Genomic DNA, 27,795 nt, shown 5'->3' on the forward strand with positions numbered 1-27,795 from the left:
TGACTTTTTCCTGCAGGCTCAGGGTACCGTACCGGGAGGTGCCTCCCTACTCCCTGGCACTATCTGCCTGGGTTCCCTCAGCCCTGACCCTGGTTCCCAGGTAGCCAGTGTTTCTTCAGGGACAGAACCTGCTGCTGCTCAGAGGAGACCCAGTTTGACCAGGGCTAGCGTTCCTGGAACCTGGGCTCAGAATTCTACCCTGCCCTGGGCAGAGGCCACGTTGCTCCCCCCTACGAGAGCTGAGCTGCATATGAGTTTGTTCTGACCTTGGGCTCTAGCATTTCTTTGCATGACATTTGTCCCAGGCTGGAGCGGGGCCCTGTGGCTCGCTTGGTATCCCCTCCCCAGACTGAGGCCTGATAAGTGCACCAGGAAGTGCTTCATCTGGTTTCGGGAGCTGGGAGCGGTGTGCCGGGCAGCCTGCGGTCAGAGCACGGGCCTTAACAATGGTCCCTTGTGCGGCACATTCCTCTCTAAACAGGCCCAGATCCAGGCTGCTCCTGCTTCGACCCCCGCATGGGCCTGGAGGGGAAAGTTTGCATCTGGAGGGTGGCCCACTGTGGCCTCTTTTTGTGTTGCAGCTGAGACCATAGGTGCTTGAGGATAGGAGAAGCCCTGTGCCCTTCATGGGCTGTGAGATGTTTTTCCGGAGGTGGGGATGGGGATGGGCCAGCGTGCAGTTATCCACACCCTCCAGCTTGTTGGCACCAAAGTCTGTGTGTGTGTGTGTGTGTGTGTGTGTGTGTGTGTGTGTGTTTTTAATTTTGTTTTTCCAAGATGGAGTCTTGCCATGTTATCCGGGCTGGTCTTGAACTCCTGGCTCAAGCGATCCTCCTGCCTCGGGTTCCCAAAGTGCTGGGATTACAGGTGTGAGCCACCGTGCCCAGCTAGTACGAAAGTGTGTTTTTTAAGAACAATATCGATGGTTTTATTCCCTGAAAATGCTAAGTGATCCCCATGTAGTATAAGCATCTCAGAAGGCAGGAAATTGTAATGAGCAACACCCACCACCATTCATTCCGTCCAGAGATCGTTATTTTCTGCGCGGGTGCGAGTGTGTGTGTGCGTGCAAACTGCACATGTGTGTATGAAATGGAATTAGGATCTTCGTATACATCTTGTATCCTGCTATTTTTACTCAATATTCTCAGCATTTCTCATCTTCAAAAATGTGATTTTGATGACGGTGCAGGCCTTTGACATATGGGTTTAGAAAGTCTGCGGAAACCCGGATTGTTTCCAGAGTTTGTGAGTTTAATGCTGATGCAAGTGTCCTCGTACATAAATCTTTCTGTACTTCTGATTATTTCCTTGGGATAAATTCCCAGAAGCGGGCCCAAGCACACGAACGGTCTTCAGGCTTTTGGAGCAAGTTGAGATCGGTGGGGAGTGGAGAAGGGACCAAGGGAGGCTTTTGGGAGCCTGCAAGGTTGGAGTCTGCCTTTAGGGGACTTGAATTCACAGATGAAGGAGACGGCTGGCAAAGGTGGGAACCTCCTGCCCTATGGTGGGGGTGACACTGTTTTACCTTCCAGTGGCTGCATGGGGACCCTCCCAACGTGTCCTGGCTCCGCATCTTTCTGACACTGTGCACGGTCCACAGTTGTGATGCTCAGCAGGGAGCCTCTTCTGTGTCCTTCGGTTGCATTAACTCCTTGCGGACAGAGAAGGAAGCTATCTGGCGCCTGCCTGCTGTGTGGGTCCTTTGCGCCCAGTCGGGCCTGCGGATCTGTGCAGTCACATAGGGGTCTAAAATCTGCAAAATGACAAGCTCACGAATACTCTTGCTTCTGTGGGTTAATGGGGATACCCCTTGACGGCCTCTCCCTCCATAGGGAAGATGGAGACAAGTAAAGTGACAAGGACCTGCCCCGGGGGCGGGTTAGCCGGTTTCCCTGTGAGGGTGGTGGCAAGGGGCTTCCCAGGAGGTCTGCACGTTGGGAAGAGAGGGGCGACTGTGTGTGTGTGCAGGACCCAGGGCGTAGTTTTAGGACTCTGATGGGGGAGGAGATTCTGGGGGACCCTGTTCTGCCAGCTTGGTGACAGGCATCTCCTAATGTTTCCCGGCTGGGTACAACTCACAACGTCCTCCGCGGGGAGGCATTTGCCCATGAGGCATCTCTGGCAGGGATGGTGTTGTTTCATTGCCAGATATCCCAGCAATGAAACAAGAATCTAGAGTGATGTGATTCCTCCGATGACTTCTCCAACCATCTGGGGTTTTTGTGCAACTCCAAGAAGGGGGAAGGAGGCAGCTCTCACTCCTTTGGGCTCCTGATACGGCAGCTCTGGAGTGGCCACGTGTCCGTTGGCCCACAGTGGGCCATTTGTCGAGTGTGTTTGTGGTGGGATTGGGGCTGGGCTGGAGAGTGGGTGACCACACCAGCGAGACTGACCGTGGGCCACTGTGCAGCCCAGGGGCTTCATCTTCCCGAGGGTCTCGTTGTGAGTGTCCTGGCGCTGCTGGAACAAATTGCTGGAAACCAAGTGGCCCAACAACAGAGATTGATTCGTTCGTGGTTCTGGAGGCCAGAAGTTTGATATCAAGGAATTGGCAGGACCACACTCCCTCTGACAGCTCGAGGGGAGGACCCCTCCTCGCCTCCTCCAGCTTCTGTTGGCCCAGGCACTCCTTGGCTCCGACAGCATCTCTGCAGTCTCTGCTCTGTCATCACGTAGCCCTCTCCACCGTGTCTCTTTGTGTCCCGAGTCCCCCTCTGCCTTTCTCCTATAAGGACACCGAGCACTGGATTTAGAGCCCATCCAAAATCCAGGATAGTCTCATTCCGGGATCCCTAGTCACATCTGTAAAGACCTTTTTTCCAAATAAGGTCACTCTCGTGGGTTCTTGGGGTTAGGTCTTGGACTTGTCTTTTTGGGGGTCACTAGTCAACCCTTTACAGAACCTCAGACGAAAGTGAATCTTCGCAGGCTGAAATGGGGGTGAAGGTCTAGTGTGTCCCTCCTCCTTGGGAGCTCCCTCAGGGCTTGTGCCTATCCTGTGATCCAGACTTTTTGTTTTTTTTTTTGAGATGAAGTCTTGCTTTGTCGCCCAGGCTGGAGTACTGTGGCGCAATCTGGGCTCACTGCAACCTCCACCTCCCGAGTTTAAGTGATTCTCCTGCCTCAGCCTTCCAAGGAGCTGGGCTTACAGGCGCCCATCCCCATGGCTGGTTAATTTTTTGTATTTTTAGTAGAGACAGGGTTTTACCATGTTGGCCAGGCTGATCTCGAACTCCTGACCTCAGGTGATCCGCCTGTCTTGGCCTCCCAAACTGCTGGGATTACAGGCGTGATCCACCACGCTCGGCCTTTCGTAGGTTTTGGTTGTCTTTTTTTTTTTGGAGACAGGGTTTCACTCTGTCATCCAGGCTGGCGTGCAGTGGTGTGATCGTGGCTCACTGCAGCCTTGACCTCCTGGCCTCAAGTGATCCTCTCACCTCAGCCTCTCGAGTAGCTGGGATTACAGGCATATGCCACCACCCCTGGCTAATTTTTGTATTGTTTAGTGGAGTCGGGATTTTGCCATGTTGCCCAGGTTGGTCTTGAACCCACCTTGGCCTCCCAAAGTGTTGGGGTTACTGGCGTGAACCACCACGCCTTGGCCTAGTGGGTTTTCTAGAAGCACCTGAGGCCTCGTGAAGGCATGGTGTCATGGAGTAGAGGACATTCAACTCTGTTCCCAGGGAGCCCAAACACACCCCCTGCAGCCAATCTCAACAGTCATGACATGGCCAGGATGATGTGGGGAGGGGGTGGTGTGAACTGTGTGGGAGGCCAGCCCCCCTGGGAAGGGGGCTGGAGTGGGCTTGGCTGTGAGGAGGATTCACAGGAAGAGGAGGAGGCGGTGGCATGCTCGTTTGGGGGCATGGCCTGAGCCAGGGTGGGCACCTCTTCATTTAGGTGTCACCTTCTTGACATTCCAGCCGGGACTTGGTTTCCTTGGGGAAGATGGACACCTCCAGAATGGGACGTCTCCTGTTCTCACTGTTCTCCTAGCACACAGTTGTATTCTCTTGCAGTTCTGGAGGCTGTGAGATCTCCTGGCCGTTATCTAGAACAAACCTACCTTTGAGCAGCGCCGCCCTGATGGTGGGGTGGTCCCTGCGGGGGGAACAGCCCCTGCTCTCTCAGAGCTTACTCAGAGCTAGTGGGCATGGGGGTGGTGCTGGGCCGAACACCAGATGGATCATAGAGCCGGACAGTAAGCACAGAGGCCAGCCAGTGGGGACAGACGGACCCATCGATGAAAAGACACCAAGCATTGAAAGAGATGAGAGGACGGCTGGGGACCGGCACACGTGCATTTTGCACAGATGGCCAAGGTGGTGAGGCGCCAGCCACGCAGACAACTGCAGGGAGGAGGAGTGCCCTGGGGGAGGGGCCAGCTCTGGTTCTAGAATGATCCGCTTGTGCGTGTCGGTCTGGCTGGAATAAATCACTGCATCCGCACTGTAGACTCAATTGTAAGCTCACACCAGGGAGGGCTCTGCTTTGGTGCAGGGTCCTGAATTATGAGTCGGCCATTGGGGGGTGTCTCCAGGGGGACTCCCCAAGGAGGGGGTTCAGCGGATCTCCCAGGGAAGGTCGTTTGTTTTCTTGGGTTGGACCTCGGACAAGGCCTTCTCTTGTCTAGTTTCTGTTCTCCAACTTGGCCACACGGAAGGATGCTGAGGACACCTGGAAGCCGGCCTCTGCTCTACAACGTCCGTAAGACAGCGGCACACCGTGTGGGGACAGTTCGGACAGTGCTCAGGAGGCAGGGGGCAGATCGGAGGACCGTGGGAGGCCCTGGGAACCACACGAGGACCCAGGCATTGAGCTTTGCACGTTCTGGCATCAGCCCAGTGTACAGTCTGGCTCTGTGTCTACCCCATGCCTCACTTTCCCCATCTGTATGGGGGGTAATAATATTCTTTACAGCCCAGGTTTAAGCGGGTGGAGATGTAATGAGCTAGGTAAGCCCATCTTATGACATTCAGTTCTGGACATTGAACTCTGGGCTTTCTGGCTGGTAGAAGTGGACATTCAACCTTTCCTTGGAGCCCTGGGGCTTCTGCAGAATCCGAACAGAGCCAGCAGTTTGCATGCAGTGGCAGAGGGGCAGAGTGGCACCATGGTGGGAGCCCATACCTGGCACACCCCTGATTCTGGGGCTCAGGATCCTGCTGCCCTGCAGCCACGCGATCAGTCAGAGGTCATGACTGGACCCACAAGCGAATATAGCCTGTAGATTTGATTTTGTTTGGCCCTGTGGTGTTTTATTTTATTTTTAGTTTTTTTTGTTTTTTTTTGTTTTTTTTTTTGAGACAGAATCTGGCTCTGTCGCCCAGGCTGGAGTGCAGTGGCCGGATCTCAGCTCACTGCAAGCTCCGCCTCCCGGGTTTACACCATTCTCCTGCCTCAGCCTCCCGGGTAGCTGGGACTACAGGCGCCCGTCACCTCGCCCGGCTAGTTTTTTGTATTTTTTAGTAGAGACGGGGTTTCACTGTGTTAGCCAAGATGGTCTCGATCTCCTGACCTCCTGATCCGCCCGTCTCGGCCTCCCAAAGTGCTGGGATTACAGGCTTGAGCCACCGCGCCCGGCTTATTTTTAGTTTTAGTTTTTGGAGACAGAGTCTCGCTCTCTCGCTCAGGCTGAGTGCAGTGACATGATCTCAGCGTTGCAACCTCTGACTCCTGGGTTCAAGCAATTCTCCTGCCTCAGCCTCCCGAGCAGCTGGGACTATAGGTGAGCGTCACCGTGCCCAGTTAATTTTTTATTTTTAGTAAAGTGGAGTTTCACCATGTCAGCCAGGCTGCTTGGTGTTTTAAAAAGGGCTTGTTTTGCTTTATGCCAGCGTGTAAGGACCAGGAGATATCATATAAAGATCCAGATTTCTACTCTCCTGAGAAGTGAACAGCTCTGGCCACGCCAGGCCCATATCCTCTCGGGCAGTGATGGAGCTGAGACAGGGCCTGTGACAACTAAGAGTTCCCTGGAGTCCATGCGGCTCCTTGCCCAGCTTCTGGTGGAGGCTGAGCTTAGTGACCCAGGATTTTGTCCGTGTCCACCAAGAAGCAGAGGTGCCCAAGGCTTAGAGAGGGCGCCCACAGGAGTGCCTTGCCCAGGAAGCTGGGAGCTGAAGCAGCCAGGATTAGGGGGCTGGGCTTCCTCTTCCCCTCCCCAGTGCCTGAGTGCATTTGGAGGAAGAGAGACAGGTGAGGGGAAGGCACTGAAATGGTCCTGCAGAGCTGTTGTTGGGGGCTGGGGACCAACTGTCATCCCTTTTCCTGTGGGCAGGGGAGGCAGCGGTGGGATCCCATGAGACCCGGACTCTGGCCTGGTGAGGCAGGGAGCGCCTGGGGAAGACACTGTGGGTCTCCAGGGGGGCTTTGCTGGGGGAGCTGTGCTGGGAGCCTGGCCTAGGGAAGGAGCTGGTGAATGTGCCTGCCATGTGGGCCTCTCGCTGCTCTGGCCCTGATAACCAGGAGCAGCTGGCTCTCATTTGGAGTGTGGTTGTGGGGACTGTGGAGGTGGCAGCTTCCCAGGTACCATCCCCACTGCCTCCGAGGGAGCAGACCCTGGTGCCTCCAAGAGGCAGGATGGCTGCAGGGCGGGAGCTGGGTGGTTGGAATCACTGCATGGGTTTGTAGCATTGGATGGGAAGATGCAGGAGAGGCTGATGACTGAGAAAGTTGGTTCCTGTGGACTAAGCTGGGGGAGCCGGACAACCAAGTGGTTAGAACCTTGGGCTGTGGTATCAGCCTGATGTACAGTCTGGCTCTGGTCTACCCCGTGCCTCACTTTCCCCATCTGTCCTGGGGGTATTGGTGTTCTTTACGTCCCAGGGTTGAGCGGCTGTAGATGTGATGAGCGCGATAAGCGCAGCGCCTCGTCGGCACTGAAAGCTCCAGTGTCCGCTCTTGGTATCATTGATGGGGTTTTCTTCTCACTGTGGTTCTGATTGGTTACAGTTGTGGTCACTTATTGTTGGAGGTGTGTCCCCCACTGTGGCTGGTGGTAGAAGTGTTTGCTGGTGGTGTCTGGGTATGTGCCTTGGCTGGAGGTGAGGAAGGATAAAAACAGCCTCGACAAGAAGGAAATCAAGGCCGGGCGCGGTGGCTCACGCCTGTAATCCCAGCACTTTGGGAGGCTGAGGTGGGTGGATCACTTGAGGTCAGGAGGCTGAGACCAGACTGACCAAGAGATGGTGAAACCCCATCTCTACTAAAAATACAAAAATTAGCCAGGTGTGGTGACCCGTGCCTATAATCCCAGCTACTGGGGAGGCTGAGGTAGGAGAATCGCTTGAACCCAGGAGGTGCCACTGCACTCCAGCCAGGGCAACAGATCAAGACTCCATCTCCAAAAAGCAAAACAAAACAAAAAACAAGAAGGAAATCAAAGTCTTCTCTGGAACTAGAACGTTCCTGTGTAGACGTAGCTGGAGGGGGAGGCTGTGTGGTTTGCGCCGTGGCCATGGCAAGACACGATGGGCAGCGTCTCCCTGCTCCAGCCTGCATCTCCCTGCTCCAGCCTGCATCTCTGCCCCAGAACTCATGACAGGTCTCCTAGGATGGGGCCGTCCCTTTTGCTTGCTGTGGGTGTCTTAGGATGAGGCTGTCCCTTGCGCTTGCTGAGACGTGAAGGACAGGAAGAGCCCCGGGGCCCTCAGCGCAGCATTGCCTGCCTTCCTCTGCTGCTCCTTAGCAGGAAACGTGCCGGCGTGTTCCCGAGCCGTCCACTCACCAACTGTACTCCCTCTCTTTATTTTTCAGCCTTGAAAAGATCTTTTGAGGTCGAGGAGGTCGAGACACCCAACTCCACCCCACCCCGGAGGGTCCAGACTCCCCTACTCCGAGCCACTGTGGCCAGCTCCACCCAGAAATTCCAGGACCTGGGCGTGAAGAACTCAGAGCCCTCAGCCCGCCATGTGGACTCCCTAAGCCAGCGCTCCCCCAAGGCATCCCTGCGGAGGGTGGAGCTCCCGGGCCCCAAGGCGGCTGAGCCGGTGTCCCGGCGCACTGAGCTGTCCATTGACATCTCATCCAAGCAGGTGGAGAACGCCGGGGCCATCGGGCCATCCCGATTTGGGCTCAAGAGGGCTGAGGTGTTGGGCCACAAGACACCAGAGCCGGCTCCTCGGAGGACGGAGATCACCCTTGTCAAACCCCAGGAGTCGGCCCACCGGAGGATGGAGCCCCCCGCCTCCAAGATCCCCGAGGTGCCCACTGCCCCTGCCACCGACGCAGCCCCCAAGAGGGTGGAGATCCAGATGCCCAAGCCTGCTGAGGCGCTCGTCGCCCCTAGCCCAGCCCAGACCCTGGAGAATTCAGAGCCCGCCCCCGTGTCTCAGCTGCAGAGCAGGCTGGAGCCCAAGCCCCAGCCCCCTGTGGTTGAGGCTGCACCCCGGAGCCAGGAGGGTGAGTCGCAGAGCACTGGGTCTTGGATGCGGTGGTGATGGGGACCTGGTTGCTGGCCTTGCCACAGGATCTTGGAGGCAGAAGCTGGATATGGGTGGGGGATGCTACCCTGGAGACCCAGAAAGAATGGGATGCCTGGGGGTGGGAGTCTGCAAGCTCAGGAGAGGTGGCCGTGGCTCTCTGTGCCTGATGAGAACATGCCAAGATGCTCCAAGTGGGACTTGAGTGAGAGTTTGGAAAGATTCTCTGGGTTTCAAGGAGCCTCCTTTATTGGTCACCATGGGCCTTGGTAGGACCTCTATCTGCTGTGTGTCCCTGGAGGGCCTGGGAGACTTGGAGAATGAGGAGCCACGCAGGAACCAGGGCAGGCTCATGCAGGGGTGTAGCACAAGGTGGGGTTGAGACCCCTGGAAGGACTGTCACATTCTGGTGGCTCCTGCTTGAGGAATTGCAGGCTGCCTGGATGTGCCCAGCAGAGTCCGAGGGCTTGGGGAAGGGAGGAGGGACGTGTGCCTCCTGAGGCTTGCATCGGAACTCATGGCCTGCTCCTCCTCCCCCAGGAGGGATGGTTGTGGCATAGGGAGAGGAACATGAGGAGCACCTTAGTCTGCAGGACAAAACTCTCAGGGCACTGGGAAGGGGTGCCTGGACCAGGGGACTCTGTGATAGCTGCACACAGCTTTATTTGGGGGTGCCCTTCTGGTGAGAGGAGAGAGGCCATGGTGCTCCAGCAGTGTCCTGGGAGGGCTCAAGCCCAGAGCCGTGCTGACGTGGAGCTTACAGGCCGGGGGTTGGTGCCAGTCCTGTGGGACGCAGGGCCTGTTCGGAACTGCCAGGCTGTGGGACATAGTTGGGTCTCTTCTCAGAAGCGTGCCCCCTGGCCCGAGCAGGGATTGTGGCTCCATGGGGCTATGTTAAGGTGCCAGCTGGGTTAGAAGCCCCTCTAGAGCCGGGTCCGATTCTGGGCACAGGATCCGAACTCAGTATACTATGTTCAGTAAGCCTTGTTAGGGTTGGACAAACAGTACAGTCTGGGTTTTTGATTTACCTTTTTCTTCTTATTTCTAATTGTGGTGAAATACGCAACATGCAATGTGCAATTGTAGCCACTTTGCAGTGTACGTTTCGTGGCATTCGGTACATTCACGGTGTTTTGCAGCTGCCACCGCTGTCCATCTCTGGGACCCTTTTCATCCTCCCAGAATGAGCTCCGTCCCCGTTAGACAAGCTCACCATGCCCCTCCCCCAGCTGCTGGCAGCCACCATTCTATTTTGTGTCTTTATTATGAACTTATTTGACCATTCTAGGAACCTTGTGTGAGTGGAAAAATACAATAATGGCCTGTTTTGTGTCTGGCTCATTTCACTCAGCGTGACGTCCTGAAGGTTCGTCCGTCATGCTGTAGCGTGGGGCAGAATTTCCTTCCTTTTAAAGGCTGAATAATATTCTGTTGTGTGATGCACCTGTGTTGTGTAGCTGTTCCTCCATCCGTGGACCCTTGTGTTGCTTCCACATCTCTCTGCGTCCCTACTTTCCATCTTCTTTGACTTTTTTGAGACAGGGTCTTGCTCTGTCCTCCAGGCTGGAGTGCAGTGGTGTGATCACTGCTCACTGCAACCTCTGCCTCCTGGGCTCAAGTGGTTCCCCCAACCTCAGCCTCCCAAGTACCTAGGACCACAGGTTGCACGCCACCATGCCTGGCTGAATATTAAAATTTTTTCGTAGAGACAGGTTCTCACTAAGTTGCCCAGGCTGGTCTCAAACTCCTGGGTTCAAATGAGCCTCCTGCCTTGGCCTCCCAAAGTGCTGGGATTATAGACATGAGCCACCCAACCCCTTTTTGGGTTTTCTTTTTGAATGAGAGTTCTCCGGTGGTCAGTGGGCTTGGGGGCTGGGAGGACGTGGGGCCTGGAGAGGGTGTGGGTCGGGGGGAGACTAGTGCTCCTCATGCTTTCACGGGCACGTGGAGCGCACATTCGTCTCGGCAGGTCTGAGGCCTGGGACTCTGCATTTCCTCCAGAGGGGGCATCGGAACACACTGAGTAGCCAGAGGCTAGTGGGCCTTGGACCGTCCTTTCCAGCCCTCAGTGTGCGAGTCCGCGTTCCCTCTCCCATCTCTGTAAGCTTGACTCTGCAGAGCCACCCCGCCCCAGCCACCTAGACTCAGTGACAGTGGCTGCCAGTGGCATGGTGTCAGGCCAAAGGGATGGGCAGTTTGCAGAGTGGCAGGAGGCTGTTTCCTCCCCAGCCTTCTGTTGGTGCGGGACCTTTGTTTGACGTGCCGGATACACCCACCTCCTGGGTTGATGTGTTCACACTCAGCTGAGTCAAACAGGATGTGGCTGGGGAGGCGGTTGTCACTGGGCCATCTAGGTCTTGGTGACGGCTGGTGCTGGATGCACGAGACATGATCCTGGCTCTGGGACAGGTACGAGGATGTCCATGGGGATGTACAAGAACATCCTCCTCCAGGGGCAGACACAGCTCAGCCCCTAAATTGTGCCAGAGACTGCACCGGGAGCCAGACCCAGGGACACATCCTGCAGGCTCTGCTTTCGGGAGCTCACCGAGCCGTGAGCAGGATGGCTGGGACGCAGGGAGTGCCCAGGGAGCTTCCCCAGCAGTGGAAGTGCAATTTCATCAGGCCAGGAAGGAGAGAGAAAGGCAGGCCACGTGGAGGCGGCAGCGTTCAGAGCTGGCAGGAGCCTGGTGCTCTGGGGGGACGGCGGCTTTCTCCACGGAATAGGATGTACATGTTGGAGCCGGGGCATGGGAGAAAACCGTCAGCATCCCAGACCCGGCCACCCCCGGATGGGGACCTGTGCAGGTGGGAGTCCAGCCCGCGTGGAGAGGTCCGTGGGCTGGGCTGACGGGCTTGAGGGCCTGAGCAAGTCCGGGTGGAGGAAAGGCAGGGAGAGGTGAGGGCAAGGCCTTCCCGATGGAGGGGTGCTCTTGAAATCCAATGAGAGTGGCTTCTCGGGGGACCCAGGCCTGAGCCCCACTAGCTCTTCCTCTGAGGCACCACCTGCTTGCTTCTCCGTTCTCCCCTCTGTGTCACAGCACATCTCTGTTCTGGACACACATCCAGTTCTCTCCAGCTCGGCTTCCTGCCCATCTTTCCTGCAGGTCCAGCAGGCCCATCCCCTTCTGCCCGTCCATGTGGGCTGGGCTGGGAGCTCCCTGAGCCCCCACTTGCACAGCTCTGACCCATCTCCATGGCCCCTCTGCACCCCGAGTACCAGGGATCCAGCTGGTACCATGGGGAAAGGGATATGGGGAAAGGGATCAGGGAGGGAGTTCTGTGCCCTCTCAGCAGATGCCCAGCCCCTTGGCTTCTGCCTGTGGGAGGGCATCTGTGCTGTGGTTTGTCTCCACCCCAGAGCTGCAGGCACAGGGCAGGGTCTCCTGGGGCCCAGCTGAATTGCTCCCAGACTGACTTCCCCAAAGCACAGCACTGCTGAGATCTCTTCCCATCCTGAGCCTTCCCTGCTCACTCACCGTAGGCCCCGCCACGGTTGATTCACTCTCCTGCTCAGCTCACACCTCTCTGCTTCCCAGCTTCTCCTGCTTTGGTCTTCCCTTCGTCTCCCACACCTTTCCTCACAACCCCTTTGCCCTGACCTCCTGACCCCTGACCCCTGACCTCTGCTTCTCTTTTTTTTTTTTTTTTTTTTGAGACGGAGTCTCATTCTATCGCCCGGGCTGGAGTGCAGTGGTGTGATCTCGGCTTACTGCAAGCTCCGCCTCCCAGGTTCAAGCGATTTTTCTGCCTCAGCCTCCCGAGTAGCTGGGACTATTGGCACGGGCTACCACTCCCGGCTAACTTTTGTATTTTTAGTAGAGACAGAGTTTCACCATATTGGCCAGGCTGGTCTCAAACCTTGTGACCCACCTGCCTCGGCTTCCCAGGACTCCCAAAGTGCTGGGATTACAGGTGTGAGCCACCGTGTCCAGTCTGTCTTGGTTTTTTACAAAGAACCCTGTAACAGGCCGGGTGCAGTGGTTCATGCCTGTAAATCCACACTTTGGGAGGCCGAGGCAGGCAGATTGCTTGAGCCCAGGAGTTTGGGACCAGCCTGGGCAACAAAGAGAAACCCCGTCTTTACAAAAAAATACAAAAAATTAGCCAGGCGCAGTAGCATGTGCTTGTAGTCCCAGCTACCCAGGAGACTGAGGTGGATCACCTAAGCACGGGAGGCTGAGGCTGCGGTGAGCTGAGATTGTGCCACTGCACTCCAGCTTAGGAGACAATGTGGGACCCTGTCTTAAAAAAAAAAAAAAAAAAAAAGAAATCCCGTAAGATACCAAGTAAGTGCTACTTGGACATAATAGGTACGCCGTGAAATTATGCTGAAGGAGTGAGCCACTGGTGGTGAGATGGGGGATGGCTTTTTTTGTGGTTCTTGCAGAGATGTAGTGACCCCCTTGGGACATCCCTAGGGACCAAGCAGAAACTTTCCTGGTCAACTTTACCCCCAGGGCACCTGGTGTCTCCTCTGGAGGTCGTGCTGGGGGCTCAGTGGGTGGGTGTCACCTTCAGTGTGGGGGTTCTGGAAGGGGTCAGCATTTCAGGAAGGAGTGTGGGCACCTAGATGGTTGAAGGGGAGGGAGAGGAAGACAGGAGCTGCAGAGGGCACAGGCCTCCCTGCCTGCTCCTCCGCCCCAGGGCCTGGTGAGGTCTGAGCTTTACGCTGGTGCGGTGGATTCTCGGTTTCTGAGGCTCTAGCCCTGCCCCTGAACTTGGCACCCTCTTTGCTGTCCTCCCACAGAAGGACCCTCGTCCTTCGAGGTCATCCCTGGTCCTCTCAGGCTCTGGGTGAGGACGGCCTTGCCTCCTCTCCCGGATCCCTGCTCTTTCCCTGCCCCCAACATGGGTGCCTCTGGGTGGGGCGGGGCTGGGCTCCAGCACCCAGGACTGAGACTGCAAGGGCTGGCCGCTGGCTCAGAGCGCCCCCACCAGAGTTACCCCCCTCTGGCTCCTCAGCCACAGCAGCCAAGTTTCTCCAGAGCTGCCTTATAAGGCAGGTGCTCAGCGCTCGTCCGTGGGTCTGGTTCTCTGCCTTCTTGGGATACTCACTGGGAGCAAGAGGGAGGCCAGGCCTGGTGCCCAGCTCAGTTCTGGGCATGTCCCGGCTCTGCCCCATGAGCCAACTGGTTCTGAACCATCACTTCGCCCCTCCCAGCCTCAATTTCTTGATTTGTCAGAGGCATCTGCAGAGGTGGCTGGGGGCTGAGCTCTCCTGTATCCACCCGCCCCAAGAACCAAGAAGGAAGCCCACGGTGGTGCTGGGGCCACTGTGACCATGGGTGTAAAATTGGGGCGGGGTAGACGTGGCAGCATGTCTCAGTAGTTTTCCTGTGACCCAGAGGGTCTGGAAGTCTTTGTCGTGTGGGTGGAGCGTTGAGGGAGCTGGGAGTCAGGCCCCCTAAGCCCATGATGGTGGGCGTGGCTCTTCGCATACTTGGTCCGCACCAGGCCCTGTGTTACTGGGACAGAACAGGGAGCAATCTCAGCTCAGACAGCAGGGCTGCCAGTACAGCATTGACTAAAGGTTAATCGAAGCACAGGGCTCCCTGGAACCACCCAACACAGAGCACTGAAGAGGTGGCTTTGGGGAAAGTGGGGTCAGAGCTGAGCCGGAGTCGGGGGTGGGGAGGGTGGGCATCAGCCTGCAAGGGAGGAACACCTACTAGGCCCCAGAAGTTCCTGGTGGGGATCAGGGACTGTGCAGCTGGGGAGAGGGTGACTGCAGTGATTTAGGGAGGAAGGGCCCCATAGACAGCCCAGCTGCTGGCCCCATGTTTACAGGACACCCCACATAGGCTCTGAGCCTATCCCTGGACTGTGGACTCCCTGAGGCAGGGTCTGCAGGTTTGTCCAGTACCAGGTGTAAGGCAGGGGGCCTTGGTAAGCATCGAGGGACTCACTGGTGTCTGATGAAGCAGTGAGTTTGGATCGTGTCATGCCTGGGGTCCTGAGCCTGCAGGATTTTTCTGTGTGGGGCTCTGTGCTTCTGCTTCTGGAGGGGCGAAAGCCGGGTGTCCAGAAGGCACCCATGTTCCTGCCGGGCTGCCTTACTCAGAAGGTCCCGCTGCTCCCACCTCCTCCCATTTTCCTGAGCTGCTTCCAGAGGGCACCCACGTCCCCTTTTACTTTGGGATTGGGTCTCTTTCTCTTTCCCCTTCTAAGAACAAGTACCGTCCTTCTCCGAGCTGTCCCTGGAGCCTCTCAGACCCAGGTCTAGAGCAGGAAGTCCCCCATGTGCTGGGGGAACAGGAGGACCAATGGGGGAGGAGCGGCCAGGCCAGGTGTGTCTCCTTCATGGTGGGATGGGGTGGGGCCAGAGAACAGACCTGGCTGCAGGGCCCAGGAAGAGAACCCTTCCCCTCGTGGCCTGCTCAGCTGCCTGCCAAGTACCCTGCAGTGGTGAGAGGAAAGGAGGGCTGGTCTGGGAATGCAGCGGGTGCTGAGCAGCTGTGGAATACCTTAAATAGAGCGGGCAGCTGCGGGGAAGGGTGGGGCCAGGAGGCAGGCACTGGGGTGGTGTCTCCACTCCACCCCCTGCAGCTCTGTGGCCCTGGCCACCCAGCCTGGCCCCAGGATGGAGCCCCAGCCCCCAGACACATGGCACTGGGTGAGGCCTCCTCTCAGCACTTGTCCCAGGAAGCCAGAGCAGCTGCCAGAAGAGAGAGGAGCTGTGTCTGCACCCGCAGCCTCCCAGGCCTGGGACAGCTGCTGGGATTGAGGGTCTGCACAATGGCGAGCCTGTCCGGAGGGGCGTGCCCCGGCCAGACAGCCATGCTCTGTGCGGTGTGGACAGAGGGCACATTGAACCCTGCAGGAGCGCACGCAGACTCCCCGCCCGGGGCCCCGAAGTGTGGGCAGCCCCTAACCAGACCCTGGATTCCAGCAGACAGCCTGGGAGGATGCCGTGTGGTCCACCCTGACATACTGTGTCACCTGGGACCTCATGTCCGAGAGCTGCCGGGAGGCGCTTCCTCGGTTGGACTCCACTTCCTCTCCGGAGTTTTCTGTGGGTGCGATAAGTGACTCTCTCTCCTGCAGTCCAAGGGGGCTCCGGGGGTCTGGGCTATAACTGACAGGCTCGAGTAGCCCATGGCCAGGGCTGAGCTTCCTTCCCGTTCTCTCCAAACACTGAGCCGAGGAAGGGGTTACAGTGGAGATGCTCTGAGGCATAGAGCTCCCCCCCCAACCCTGTCCCCACATCCCACTACTGGGTGTACTCTGTGGAGCCCCGGGACTTGTAAGGAACCCAGAGTGGAGGTGCCTGGTCTCATCCAGTGCAGGTGAGGGGAAAAGTGATTTGTCCACAGTCACGGGTCAAGCTCGATTCCACTCCACCGCCCCAGTCTGAAACCTGGAACTGGAAATGGCCCTGGAGATCACTGATTCCATCTCCCGCCTTCCAAAATGGCCCGCAGGGGTTACGATGTAGATGCCTGTCATGCCTGGCCCACTTGTGTGTGGGGAAATGGCAGAGGAGCGCCGGCTCTGCCCTCACACTGCCTGGGCTGCCGCCCCTGCCCTGGCCAGTGGCTTTCCTCTCTGGTCCGTCTTCTCAGTGTGGAAGTGGGCACAATTCTTCCTGTGCAGCGTGGTGAGTGAACAGTGATAATTCGTAAGCAGGGCTGGAGCGCCTGGGGGATTCGTGTTAAACAAGCATATAAACAAAAGCCGAACCCAACCCTGATATAATCAGCAGGCAGGCCTTGTCTGAAGCCCCCGGGCAGCACCTCATACCATCCGTAGATTCCAGGCCGGTGGCGTCGCCCCGTATCTCTCCCGCCCGCCCGCCTGCAAGCTGGTGTTTAGAAGCCCTGCTCTGTGTTCTGGCTCCCATTCTCCCCGTGACCTTTCCCTTTCTTCATCCTAAAAAGCAATGCACGGGCCGGGCACGGTGGCTCAAGCCTGTAATCCCAGCACTTTGGGAGGCCGAGACGGGCGGATCACGAGGTCAGGAGTTTGAGACCATCCTGGCTAACATGGTGAAACCCCGTCTCTACTGAAAAATACAAAAAGCTAGCCGGGCGAGGTGGCTGGCGCCTGTAGTCCCAGCTACTCAGGAGGCTGAGGCAGGAGAATGGCGTAAACCCGGGAGGCGGAGCTTGCAGTGAGCTGGATCCGGCCACTGCACTCCAGCCCCGGCGACAGAGCAAGACTCCGTCTCAAAAAAACAAACAAAAAAAAAGCAATTCACGACCGGGCGTGGGGACAGGCGCCTGTAGTCCCAGCTGCTTGGGAGGGAGGCTGAGGCAGGAGATTCGCTTAAACCCAGGAGGTGGAGGTTTCAGTGAGCCGAGATTGCGCTAGTGCCGTCCAGCCTGGGTGACGGAACAAGACTCCATCTGGAAACAAAACAAAACAAAACAAAACAATGCCCAGTCATTCTTAGATAAAAAATGAAGATCGCATGAAATTTCGAAAGGAAGTTTTTCTCTCCCGTTCCCCAACTCTTTCCCAAGGGGTGGCCATGTTGACAGTTGGGTGTGGCATTCTTCTGAATTTTATTTGTGCAGAGTCATTCAGGGCTTGTGTAAAAAAAGTCAATGTGTAAATTTAGACTTTTCAAGAACACAAAGGAAATCAGACTTCTGCAGCCAGCTTTTATTTTTTCCATTTGACAACACTGTTGCCACGTGTAGATGTAGCATGTTACTTTTTTTTTTTTTTTGACCGGACTGTCAACCAGGCTGGAGTGCAGTGGTGCCCCCTGGGCTCAGTGTAACCTCTGCCTTCCGGTTTTAAGTGATTCTCCTGCCTCAGCCTCCCAAGTAGCTGGAATTACAGGTGCCCACCACCCTGCCTGGCTAATTTTTGTAGTTTTAGTAGAAACGGGGTTTCACTATGTTGGCCAGGCTGGTCTTGAACTCCTGACCTCGAGATCTGCCCGCCTTGGCCTCCCAAAGTAGCACGTTCCTTTTCATGCTTGTGTCATCAGAAGTCCCATGGCCCTGCCAGGCTTGTCCGGCTGCCCACTGTGATTGAGAGGCTGCAACAGATGTTCTGACACTTGTACATGTGCACACATGACTGTAGGATGAGCCATTAAGAGTGAATTTCTGTGTCAAGGATGTGTTTTCATCTGCCAGGCACAGTGGCTCACGCTTGTAATCCCGGCACTTTGGGAGGCCTAGATGGGCTGATCACAAAAATTAGCTGGGCATGGTGGCTTGTGCCTGTAATCTCAGCTACTCAGGAGGCTAAGGCAGGAGATTTACTTGAACCCAGGAGGTGGAGGTTGCAGTGAGCCAAGATCGCGCCATTGCACTCCAGCCTGGGTGACAGAGCGAGACTCCGTATCAAAAAAAAAAAAAAAAAAAATCAATCCTTGTTCCTGAATTGGCCTCTAAAGTGGTTACTAGAATTTTTAGGACCCCTCCCCTCGCCGGCCTGCTCAACTGTCTGCTGGGCCCTGTGCAGTGATGGTCCAGCAGGGAGGTCCTATGCCCCTCACCCCTGTCTGAGGGCCAGACGCTTTCCAGTTGGTGTTTTATTTTGTGCATCTCGGTCAAGCGAGAGGGATTATCTCTTCGTATGTTACAGACCAGGGCCTTGTGTTCTCTTTTCATTTGGATGGTTCATCCTTTCCTTGTTGAAATGTTTTAAAAAGAGTACTTTGTAAGCCACGCGTGGTGGCTCACACCTGTAATCCCAGCACTTTGGGAGGCTGAAGTGGGCGGATCCCTTGAGCTTAGGAGTTCGAGACCAGCCTGGGCAACATGGCAAAATCGCATCTCTGCAAAAATTAGCTGGGTGAGGTGGTGCTCCTGTAGTCCCAGCTACTTGGGAGGCTGATGTGGGAGGATCATTTGAGTCTGGGAGTTTGAGGCTGCTGGGAGCTGTGATCGTACCACTGCATTCCAGCCTGGGTGACAGAGCGAGATCCTGTCTAAAAAAAAAAAAAAAGTTATTTGTACGTCTTTATCACAGCAGGTATGAGTGTCTTGTCCCCGGCTGCCTACTTTTGATTTTATTTCTGGGATGTTCTTCCACACAGAACATTTTAATCCTGTTATCCTGATGTTGTCAAATCTCTGCTTTCCCTTTTAGCTTTTGGAATTCATGTCCTCTTTAGAGGTCTCCTGCGTTCTGAAATTATAGGAAAGAATTTCACCCACGTTTTCTTCTAGTATTTCTGTGGTTTCATTTTTACATGTTGAAATCATGAATCCATTGGAATGTATTTTGGTTTCAGCAGCGAGGTAGGGGTAGATGGTATTGCCTGGATACACAGCAGCGAGCTTGGTCTGGAGCGGGTGGGGCGTGTGTGTGTGTGTGTGTGTGTGTGTGTGTGTGTGCGCGCTATTTTTATCAGTTTTGGTGTCTGTATTGTGCTGGCTTAGCAAAAACAATTTGGATGCATTTCTTTTCCCCTCTGTGTTCTGGAACATTTTAAGCAGCAACATAATAATCTCTTTGTTAAAACTTTTCAAGAATTCACTCGTGAAACCATCTGGGCCTGATACTTTTGGGGGAGTCTAGCACTTTAAAAATTTAAATTTTTTCCACGGGTCTTTGAGTTTTGGAGTTTTTCTTCTTAAAATTCATTATTTATTTTTTTCCTAGAAAAGCGTCTTTTAGCTTATTTAAAATCCCTCGGCTTATTCCGTGGGGGTTACTTTAGCTCACTTAGTCAGGACAGCGTGCAGCGGGGTGATTGACATGCTTGGTTAGCAGAGCACGATCGGTCGGTGTGCAAACATCACTGGCTGTGGCTGGCGTCCTGGGATGCTCCATGTTGAGGCACATGTGTGCAGTGCAGGGTGATGTGTATTCTGAGAGGGGATGAAGCCACAGGACCCCTGCACCCTTAAGAGAGAGCCCCCCTCCCCACGGCTGCAGTCTTGAGTAGGTAGTGACAGGGGCCTGGGTCTGGGGGTGGCTCAGTGGTCCCAGTAGGCCAAGGGCTTCAGGAATTATGAGAAGTTTGAAGCTGCCCAGAGAGTGGCTTTCAAAATCAGTCTGGACTGCAGCCTCCAAAAAGACATGCGCTTGACACCACGACCCAGGACACACCTATATGGGGTGGGGGTGGGAGGTGGGGGTATATAAATGAAGCCAAATTTCCATGATGGAATTCTTACCTTTACCATGCCTGTGCTACACTTTGGTATTTTCTGTTTTTTTTTTTTTTTTTTTTTTTTTCCCCTCTCTCTCTATTTTTTTGTTTGTTTGTTTGTTTGTTTTGGAGAGAGGGAAGGCTTTTTTCATTTTTTTAAAAATAGCTTTATTGAGATTCAAGTAAGCTGCTATACAATCCACCCATTTAAAGTGCATAATTCCATGGTTTTCAGTCTATTCAGAGTAGTGCAACCATCATCGCCACAACCAATTTTAGAAAATTGAAAATTTGAGAAATTTAGAAAATTTTGTTCTTAAGAAGAAACCCCGTAGCCTTTAGCTATCAATCCTGCCCTCCTCCTCCATATCTCCTTTCTATCTGTGTGGATTCCAGACTTTTCTTTTCTTTGTTTTTCTTTCTTTCTTTTTTTTTAGGTAGGGTCTGATTCTGTCACTCAGGCTGGAGTGAATGCCTCAGTCTCTGCTCACTGCAACGTCCGCCTCCCTGGCTCAAGCCATCTTGCCACCACAGCCTCCCAAGTAGCTGAGACTACAGGCCTGTGCCACCATGCCTGGCTAATTTTTGTATTTTTTGTAGAGATGAGGTTTCACCATGTTGCCCAGTCTGGTCTCGAACTCCTGGGCTCAAGTGATCCTCCTGTCTTGGCCTCTTGAAGTTCTGGAATTACAGGCGTGAGCTACTGCACCTGGCTGATTCTAGACGTTTCTTGTACAGAGAATTACACGTTTGGCCTTTGTGTCTGGCTTCTCCGCTTGGTGTCAGGTTTCCAAGATCCGTCCACATTGTAGCAGGTGGAATATTGAGTAATGTTCCACTGTGGAATGGACCGTTCCATTGTGGACAGACACGTTGTCTTCATCAGCTGAGGGACATTGGGATGTTGTCACCATTGGCCTTTCGTGAGTGTATTCTTTTCAAATTAAAAAAAAAACAAAAAAACAAAAAACCGCTGGTCACCACCCACTAAGTAGTTTTCTTGGCCCACAGGGTGGGACAAGCCGGCCTGGGTGAGGACAGGGATATGGCCAGGTAGAGGCAGCTGGAGTGGCCCTGGGTTGCTTCTGGGCACAGCAGGCGGAGGTGCAGAGGCAGAGCCTGAGCACGTTCCCTGGGCAGATCTCCATCCTGGGAATGTTTGTTTATTCAAGAAGTCTTGGCCAGGCGTGGTGCCTCACACCTGGAATCCCAGCACTTTGCGAGGTCAAGGCAGGCAGATCACCTGAGGTCAGGAGTTTGAGACCAGCCTGACCAATATGGCAAAACCCCATCTCTACTAAAAATACAAAAATTAGCTGGTCGTGGTGGCGTGCACCTGTAGTCCCAGCTACTTGGGAGGCTGAGGCAGGAGAATCTGCTTGATTCCAGGAGGCAGAGCTTGAACCCAGGAGGTGGAGGTTGCAGTGAGCCAAAATTGCACCACTGCACTCCAGCCTGGGTGACAGAGTGAGACTCTGTCTCAAAAACAAAACAAAACAAAAAAATCTCTATTGCTGCCCTGTGCCCGGCACTGAGGTGGGGGAATGCAGCACTGGTATGTGCTTCCAGCCCACCGGGCTCCTGTCTGGAGCTGACGTGCGACCAAGGCACATGAGGGAGGCACGGTGAGGTGGACGGCACGCAGGCATAAGGAGCAAAATAAATAAGGCAGACGCAGTGGCTCAGTGGCTCCTGGTGGCTGCGAGGAGCGTGGGCAGGACAGACCCAGGAGAGCACCTAGAGAGCAGGGCTGACTGGGGCAAGGTGTGTCAGGCACTTGTCAGGAGCACAATGTAAGGGGACACGAAAGAGCTCAGGAATCAACACAGATAGTATTTAATGCAGTGTTTTTAAATATTGAAATGATGCAGAGTAACCTCCATGATGAACAAATGTTGGAATTTTAAATAAAGACAGGCCCAGCCCTGCACGTGCACAGCCGTGTCAGAGTTTGTTCAGCCTGGAATTTGATTTGTTTAAAATGTTGCTTTAAAATATTATTTGATTTCTGGATTTTTTGGCACTCCCTTAACTTTTGCACCTGGATGAAGGCCTCACCCTCATCCCAGCTGGAGAGGGTCAAGGGCTGGTGAATTTGGCTTTGGAGCTGCAGAGCTCGTGGTACCCGAGAGGTGGGGCCAGGAACAGGAAGGAGCTGGTGAGAACAGCACCTGGACGGGGCCAGATCAGAGCAGCACTGTGGCCCTTTCCAGCCCATGGTTTTGCTGCTGGATGCTTGGCACATCGGTGCTGAGCCCCCGGCCCTCTGAACGGAGTGTGATGAGTAACAGGGCCGGGGAGCTCTCGGGCCCCTCCCTGAAGCAGCAGTGAAGCCAGGGATGTGCTGACAGCAGGCAGGGAGAGGGGCGTGTGGGTCTGTGCCTGGAGCCAGCTGCCCCACGGAGGAACTGGGTGAGGATGCGGTGGGAGGAAGACCTTCCCAGTCCTGCATCCTCCGAAGCATGACTGAGTGCTTGTGTGGCTTGGGGGTCACTCTGGTCCGAGGACGGTCTTGCTCTGCTTAGCCAGGCTTTGAAGAGCCACTGGGATACGGACAGCAGCCCTGCTGGGTGGCAGGTTGTCCACTCTCGCCTGCTTCACACTGGAACTGGATGCAGAGCGCCTGGATGGCCAGTCCCAGAATGTCTCTGACACTCCCAGTTACCTCATCCCTTAGACCAGGATAAGATGGGGGACCCCAACCTGAGCCCCACGTGGGCTCCATTCCATGTGCTCGCATAAGCCACTGGGCCCACCTCCTGGCTCCAGGGCTGCCTGGCCATTTGGCGTCTTGGTTTCCTTGTCGGTGCAATGAAAATAATAGTCCCAGCCTACTCGAGGAGTTACAGGATGCCTTTCATGTGAGGAGCTGGGATTTGGTACCCCCTGGATTTGAATTTTGGCCCTACCCTTCCTAACCTGTGGCATTGGGCCAGTCTCACTTCCCTGTGCCTCAGTTTCCCCATTTATAGAGCCACGTCATTGAGTTGTGGGGAGGATGAACATAAGGAAGTGTACTGATGTGCCCAGAGCACTGTGATTTTACTTATTATTACCAAACCACGCACACAGTAAGTGCCTAATAGATGCTCAGTGTCGTTTCACAGACTTCTGTGTGCCTTGTGTGTCTCCAGCAGCCTAGCTCTCAAGGTGGGGAAGCTCTTGATGAGTTGCAGGAGGTAATTAGAAAGAGGAGGCGGCAGGTGCGAGGGTTTGGGTGACACCTGTGGACAGAGAGAGGCCAATGGACTCTGGCAGCGGGGAGGGGGTCCTTGCACATAGAAAACATTTCCTGCATCCAAGATCCTTGTGACCCTGGAATAAAGGTGGCAGAGATCTGCAAATTCCAAATCATAAACCCAGAAAGCATAGAACATTCGTAGGGAGGACCAGAAGCATCATGTATCTTAGTGTGGATAGAATTTTCTACATAGCCACACAAAAGCACGTTTCTAACTGAAGCTATCGGAGAGTTCCTGAGCGCTTTATACCAGACAAGGGCCGGTAAGTGGAAGTTCAATACGCAGGAGTCATTCCTTTGGCTCACAAATGTTTGCTGTCTTCTCTGTCTATATCCGCATTCAAGTGAGGGCACTCATAGGTCCACCGTCCAGCCCCATGCTTTGTTTGCTACCAAAAAATATCTTAAGAGCTCCACAGCTGCAAATCCTTCTGCCAGGGGGCTTCCAGGAACCCAGCCTTGCTCGGGGCTGAGGCCCCGCAGCACCTGCTGCACAGGCATTGGTCATTAAAACTAAAGTGGTCGTGTGCCATATCCATGGGCCCTCGGGGTCTGGTGGCACCTGGTCACACAGTCCAGTGGCTGCCTCCCGCCTGCCAGACACCGGGAGTGGGGGCTCCTCATTCCTGTTCCCTGGCGGTGGGGGGAGTGACTTGAGCTCTCACACATCAGAACCCACCGATTCACACGCTGGGGTACCTTAGAGCCCCTCGACAGCCTCTCAGCCTGAGAGACCATCAAACTGAGCTCCTGGAGAGGGTGGCCCTTGGGGCCTGGACACAGGTGTGGACAGGATAGCCCTGCCTCATCTTGGAGTACCGCTTGGGTTCAGCCTCTTGTGGGTCTGAAGCTCAGGCTGGGCCAGTTCCTGCCCCTCGGACGGCCGGAAAGGCAGCCCAGCCCCACAGCCTCCTTGTCAGGCTCTGAGAGCCACCCGGCCTCCGGCTCTGCTTTTTTTTTTTTTTTTTTTTTAAGATGGGGTCTCCCTCTGTTGCCCAGGCTAGAGTGCAGTGGTACCATCTCCGCTCACTGCAATCTCCACCTCCTGGGTTCAAGCAATTCTCCTGCCTCAGCCTTCCGAGTAGCTGGGACTACAGGCATGTGCCACCGTGGCCGGCTAGTTTTTGTATTTTTAGCAGGGATCGGTTTTCAACATGTTGCCCAGGCTGGTCTTGGACTCATAACCTCAAGTGATCCGCCCGCCTCGGCCTCCCAAAGTGCTGGGATTACAGGTGTGAGCCACTGTGCCCAGCCTCCAGCTCTGCTTTGATTTTTTGTCAAGGCTGTGAGGATGTCCACGCCTGCTCCTGTCCTTATGGCCCATTGATGTCTCCAGATGGTCCGCAAAGCCACTTTCCCCTCTGGAGCTCCCCAGCTGGTGAGGGGGCCCTTTGGGGATCACTGCCCAGGCAGTCATGGAGGCCTGTGGGCCCTGCTTCCTGGCTGAACCGAGACCTGGTGCATGGGGTGCGTCTGGTCTGAGCTGAGGCCCCTGGAAGCCACAGCCGGGAGGCAGTGAGGGACGGCTGTCATGTCCCCTCTCCTCTGTCTCCCTGGGTACCTGCGGGGCAGATTTCCCTACCTGAGCCTCCCAGTTGCCCATACCCTGGCCTCCCAAAGCCCAGCCCAAAGCCTTAGGCACCCTACAACCTGCTTCCTCTAGCCTGCCCTGTCTCTTCTCTGCTGATGTTCCTGAAACTTTCCTGCCTCTTCTTACCTCTTGGCCAGAGAGAGACTGGAGACCCCGTGGGAACCCCCGAGGGGACGGAGAAGGCTGCTGTTTGAACGGAGGTGGTCTTTCCCTCTGTCCCTCCCCAGGCGGGTCACACTTGCAGGCCCAGCCTCCTGCTGTGGCAGCGCTTGGGGTGTTGGCTGCCTCCTAGGCAAGAGATGGGAGCTGAGGGGAGGCGCTTTCAGGACCAGAGTGGGAACCCAGCTGGAGGAGGAGTAACAGGCCTGTGGTCAGCAGCAGCTGCTGCGGGGACCCCGGAGCTATACCTGTGCCACAGCTGACCCCTTCTGCTTCCCTAGGGCGGGCTGGGGATGGTGGTCTCTTGCCCAGCCCAGGAGGAAGAGGGGCTGTGGTCAGCAGCAGCCATGTTGAGGACCCCAGTGCTGTACCTGCGACCAAGCTGACCCCTCCCGCTTCCCCAGGGCTGGCTGGGGATGGTGATCTGTTGCCCAGCCCAGGAGGAAGAGGGGCTGTGGCTTCCACTCTAGAGGTCTTTCTCCTGGTCCCTCCCCCGGTGCTGGTCTAACACAGGCCTGCCTTAGGCCGTGGCTCCCTGCTGGCACCTGCTGACTAATGCTTAGCTGATGCTGATAGGAGAGGGCTGAGATGGGGAAGCAGCAGGTCCTGGTCACAGCGGGCTCAGGTTACACAGATGGTTGAGGCACCTCCCGGCCAGCCCCAGGAAGCAAGGCCTCACACAGCCTCCGGCTCGCCCACTGCCCGTGTGCATTTCCGGGGGCCCCATCCCCCAAGGCCCCCACCAGGTAACTTCATTGGGCTGGGTGTCGCTGCAAAACCACCCATTGGGTAAGGTGGTTTTTTTGGTGGGGGGTATGGCTGGTGAGAATGCAGTGGAGGAGAAGCCAGCTCCGTGGTTGGGGGGAGTGTGGACTTTCCGTTTCCTGTCTGCCCCCTGAACTGGAGCTCATGGTCCCTCCCTCAGGCGCCTGGGCCATGGAGGAGGTCACAGCCCTGCCTTATTCCTGTGGCAGCCTAGGGGAGCCCTGGCCCATCCTGTGTCTCCTGGGAGGGTGGCAGGCTGGTCAGGCTGCAGGGCAGGCCTGGAATGCAGACCCCCACTTGGCCATGCCGTTGCCTGGCCGCTCTGTCTGGGGACGTTCTGTTCAGGAAGAGAGAAGCGGGCCAGACAACCCGGCTCAGCAATTGGAAGCTCAGCTCCCCATGTTCAGTCCAGCAGGAAGTTTGCCTCCTTGCAACACTTGCGTGCTTCTGCATGCGCCTTCTTGGCTGGTGGTTCTGCGAGGCCCCCACTGGGCTGCGTGATGTCCTCTGGCCACCCTGGCCTTGGTGCCTGGCCTCTATGACACAGAGGCACCTGGGCAGTCCCCCACTTGTGCTTGCAAGCCTGTGGGACATGTGGCTTCAGTGATGGCTGATTCTGTTTCACTCAGAGGCCCTGGGAATCCTCAGCCCAACTGTCCCGAGGAGTCTGTCTCAGTGGGGAGAGTCCGAGCTGTCCTCCTGGTGGACAGTCCTTTAGATCGCTGGGGTACTTCCCTGCCTGCCGTTCCTCCTGCTGTCCCTGCTGCTCTGTCCCCCAGCCGTCTCCCACCCTCCCCCTGCAGCAGCCAGCTGGCACGGGGCCCTCACCTTCCCTCTGGGATTGCGAATGAGATGACTTCCCTCGTCCTTCCGGGTCCACATCTTTCTGGCAACAGTGAGTGAAACCCTTGTCTCAGGTGGGAGGAGAAGGCTCAGTGTCTAGTCACAATGACGGTCCTAACCACATCACTCTCAAACAAACGCTGGCTTTCACTTACCCCTTGCCCTGCCCAACAGTTACTTTCATTATCCCATTTTCCAGATTAGGAAATCAAGGCGCAGAGAGGCCCCACAGTTAAGTGTCTGGATTTGAACCCTGGGGCAGCCTGGCTGCTGAGCTGTCCCGGATACGGGGTACTGTGCAGTGGTGGGGTGGGGTGGAGCTCTACCGTCGCTGACCCTCGGGCCACCTGGAGTGATAGCACAGCCCCTTGTCTGGGCCCCTGCCTGAGGCTTTGGCTGGATGCCAGGAGCCCGAGCCCTTCCGGCTCTTTCCTGTGTAAGGCGCCATGGGGTGAAATGAAAGAAAACCCCAGTTAGAAGGTGTCTCCCTCTTCCTTCAGCCCCTCAGCTGCCCTGGATTTTGAAATAAGACACCGCCCGTCTGTGGGGTGAGCAGGAACAGATTGGAACCTCATTTCTCTCCCCCTAGTCACAGCTGCCAGGAGCTCATCTTTCTCCGTCTTTCTCCTCCCCCTGCTGCCTCTCCCCACAAGACCTGGGCTGGATGCTGCTGGGAAAGCCAAAAGGAAGTCTTTTGGCTGCGGTGGAGGTGGGGTCTGTGCTTCCCTGGGCACGGAGATGAGGGAGGGCTCCGGGCTGGCTCCAGCAAGAGCGGGGAGGCCCACATCTCTGCCTACTGGTTTTGCTTCCTGTCCTGGGAGAAGGTATCCACATGTCCCAGAATGCACGCTCTGTGTGTACAGGGATGGCTTTTGGGCGATTCACCTGAGATTTAATGATCTTTCTCTTTGGAACTGGAGTGGCTTCTCCACGGTGGATCGGGCTGAGCTCGGTGCCTCAGCCGGCATCTTTCCCCGGGCGCTTCCTTTCACCGCACTGGGGTGCAGGTTGTTAGTGGACGGGTCTTCACCCTCGGGGATTGGCAGCTGCCAGCTTATTGCACAGTCGAGACGCCCTGGCCGAAGGTTCCACTAAGCTCCATGGAGTGTAGGGTTTTTTTTGAGACGGTCTCTCTCTGTCGCCCAGGCTGGAGTTCAGTGGCCCAATCTCCCACTCACTGTGATCTTGACCTCCTGGGCTTAGTGATCCTCCCACCTCAGCCTACCAAGTAGCTGGGACTACAGGCATGTGCCCCTATGCCTGGCTAATTTTTTAATTTTAATTTTTTTTGTAGAAATGGGGTCTCACTATATTTCCCAGGCTGACCTCTAACTCCTGGGCTTAAATGATCCTCCTGCCTTGGCCTGCCAAAGTGCTGGGATTCCAGGCACGAGCCATTGTGCTCAGCTGGGATTTTCCTTTAACCCTTCCTGGCCCTTCCCAGGTGCAGGACCCGCGCCTCAGGCTTATGTGTTCTTGAACAGCTCTGGGCTCTGTCCTGTGCCTCCTGGGCGCGTGGTCAGGCCTCACATCAGCAGGAGCCTCAGGTGAAGAGGCAGGCAGAACGGAATGCTTGTCATCACCCAGCCTCAGGGCCGGGTGGGGGCGGCCAGGACAGTAGCAGTGGCTGGCGTGGCTTCCTGGGAGGTCAGCCCATTGGTGTGGCTGAGGAATGGGGAGGGGAGCTTCTCCCCTTGTCTCCTCTTAT

General features: G+C 55.7%; 1 protein-coding gene across 3 annotated transcripts in view; it reads left to right on the forward strand.

Annotated features, from left to right (window-relative positions):
- The window catches only part of SEPTIN9 (septin 9), a 175,324-nt gene that overhangs the window by 69,693 nt on the left and 77,836 nt on the right, over nt 1-27,795 (forward strand). For 2 of the 3 annotated variants that reach the window (XM_023211696.2, XM_023211695.1), the window contains exon 2: nt 7,762-8,406. In XM_023211696.2, the coding sequence (XP_023067464.1) occupies nt 7,762-8,406 (645 nt within the window). Of the gene's footprint in view, nt 1-7,761; nt 8,407-25,151; nt 25,226-27,795 lie in introns of those variants that run through there. The other variant, XM_023211697.1, reaches the window with a different exon arrangement.

Source organism: Piliocolobus tephrosceles, chromosome 16 (genome assembly GCF_002776525.5).
Source record: "Piliocolobus tephrosceles isolate RC106 chromosome 16, ASM277652v3, whole genome shotgun sequence".
NCBI lineage: Eukaryota > Metazoa > Chordata > Mammalia > Primates > Cercopithecidae > Piliocolobus > Piliocolobus tephrosceles.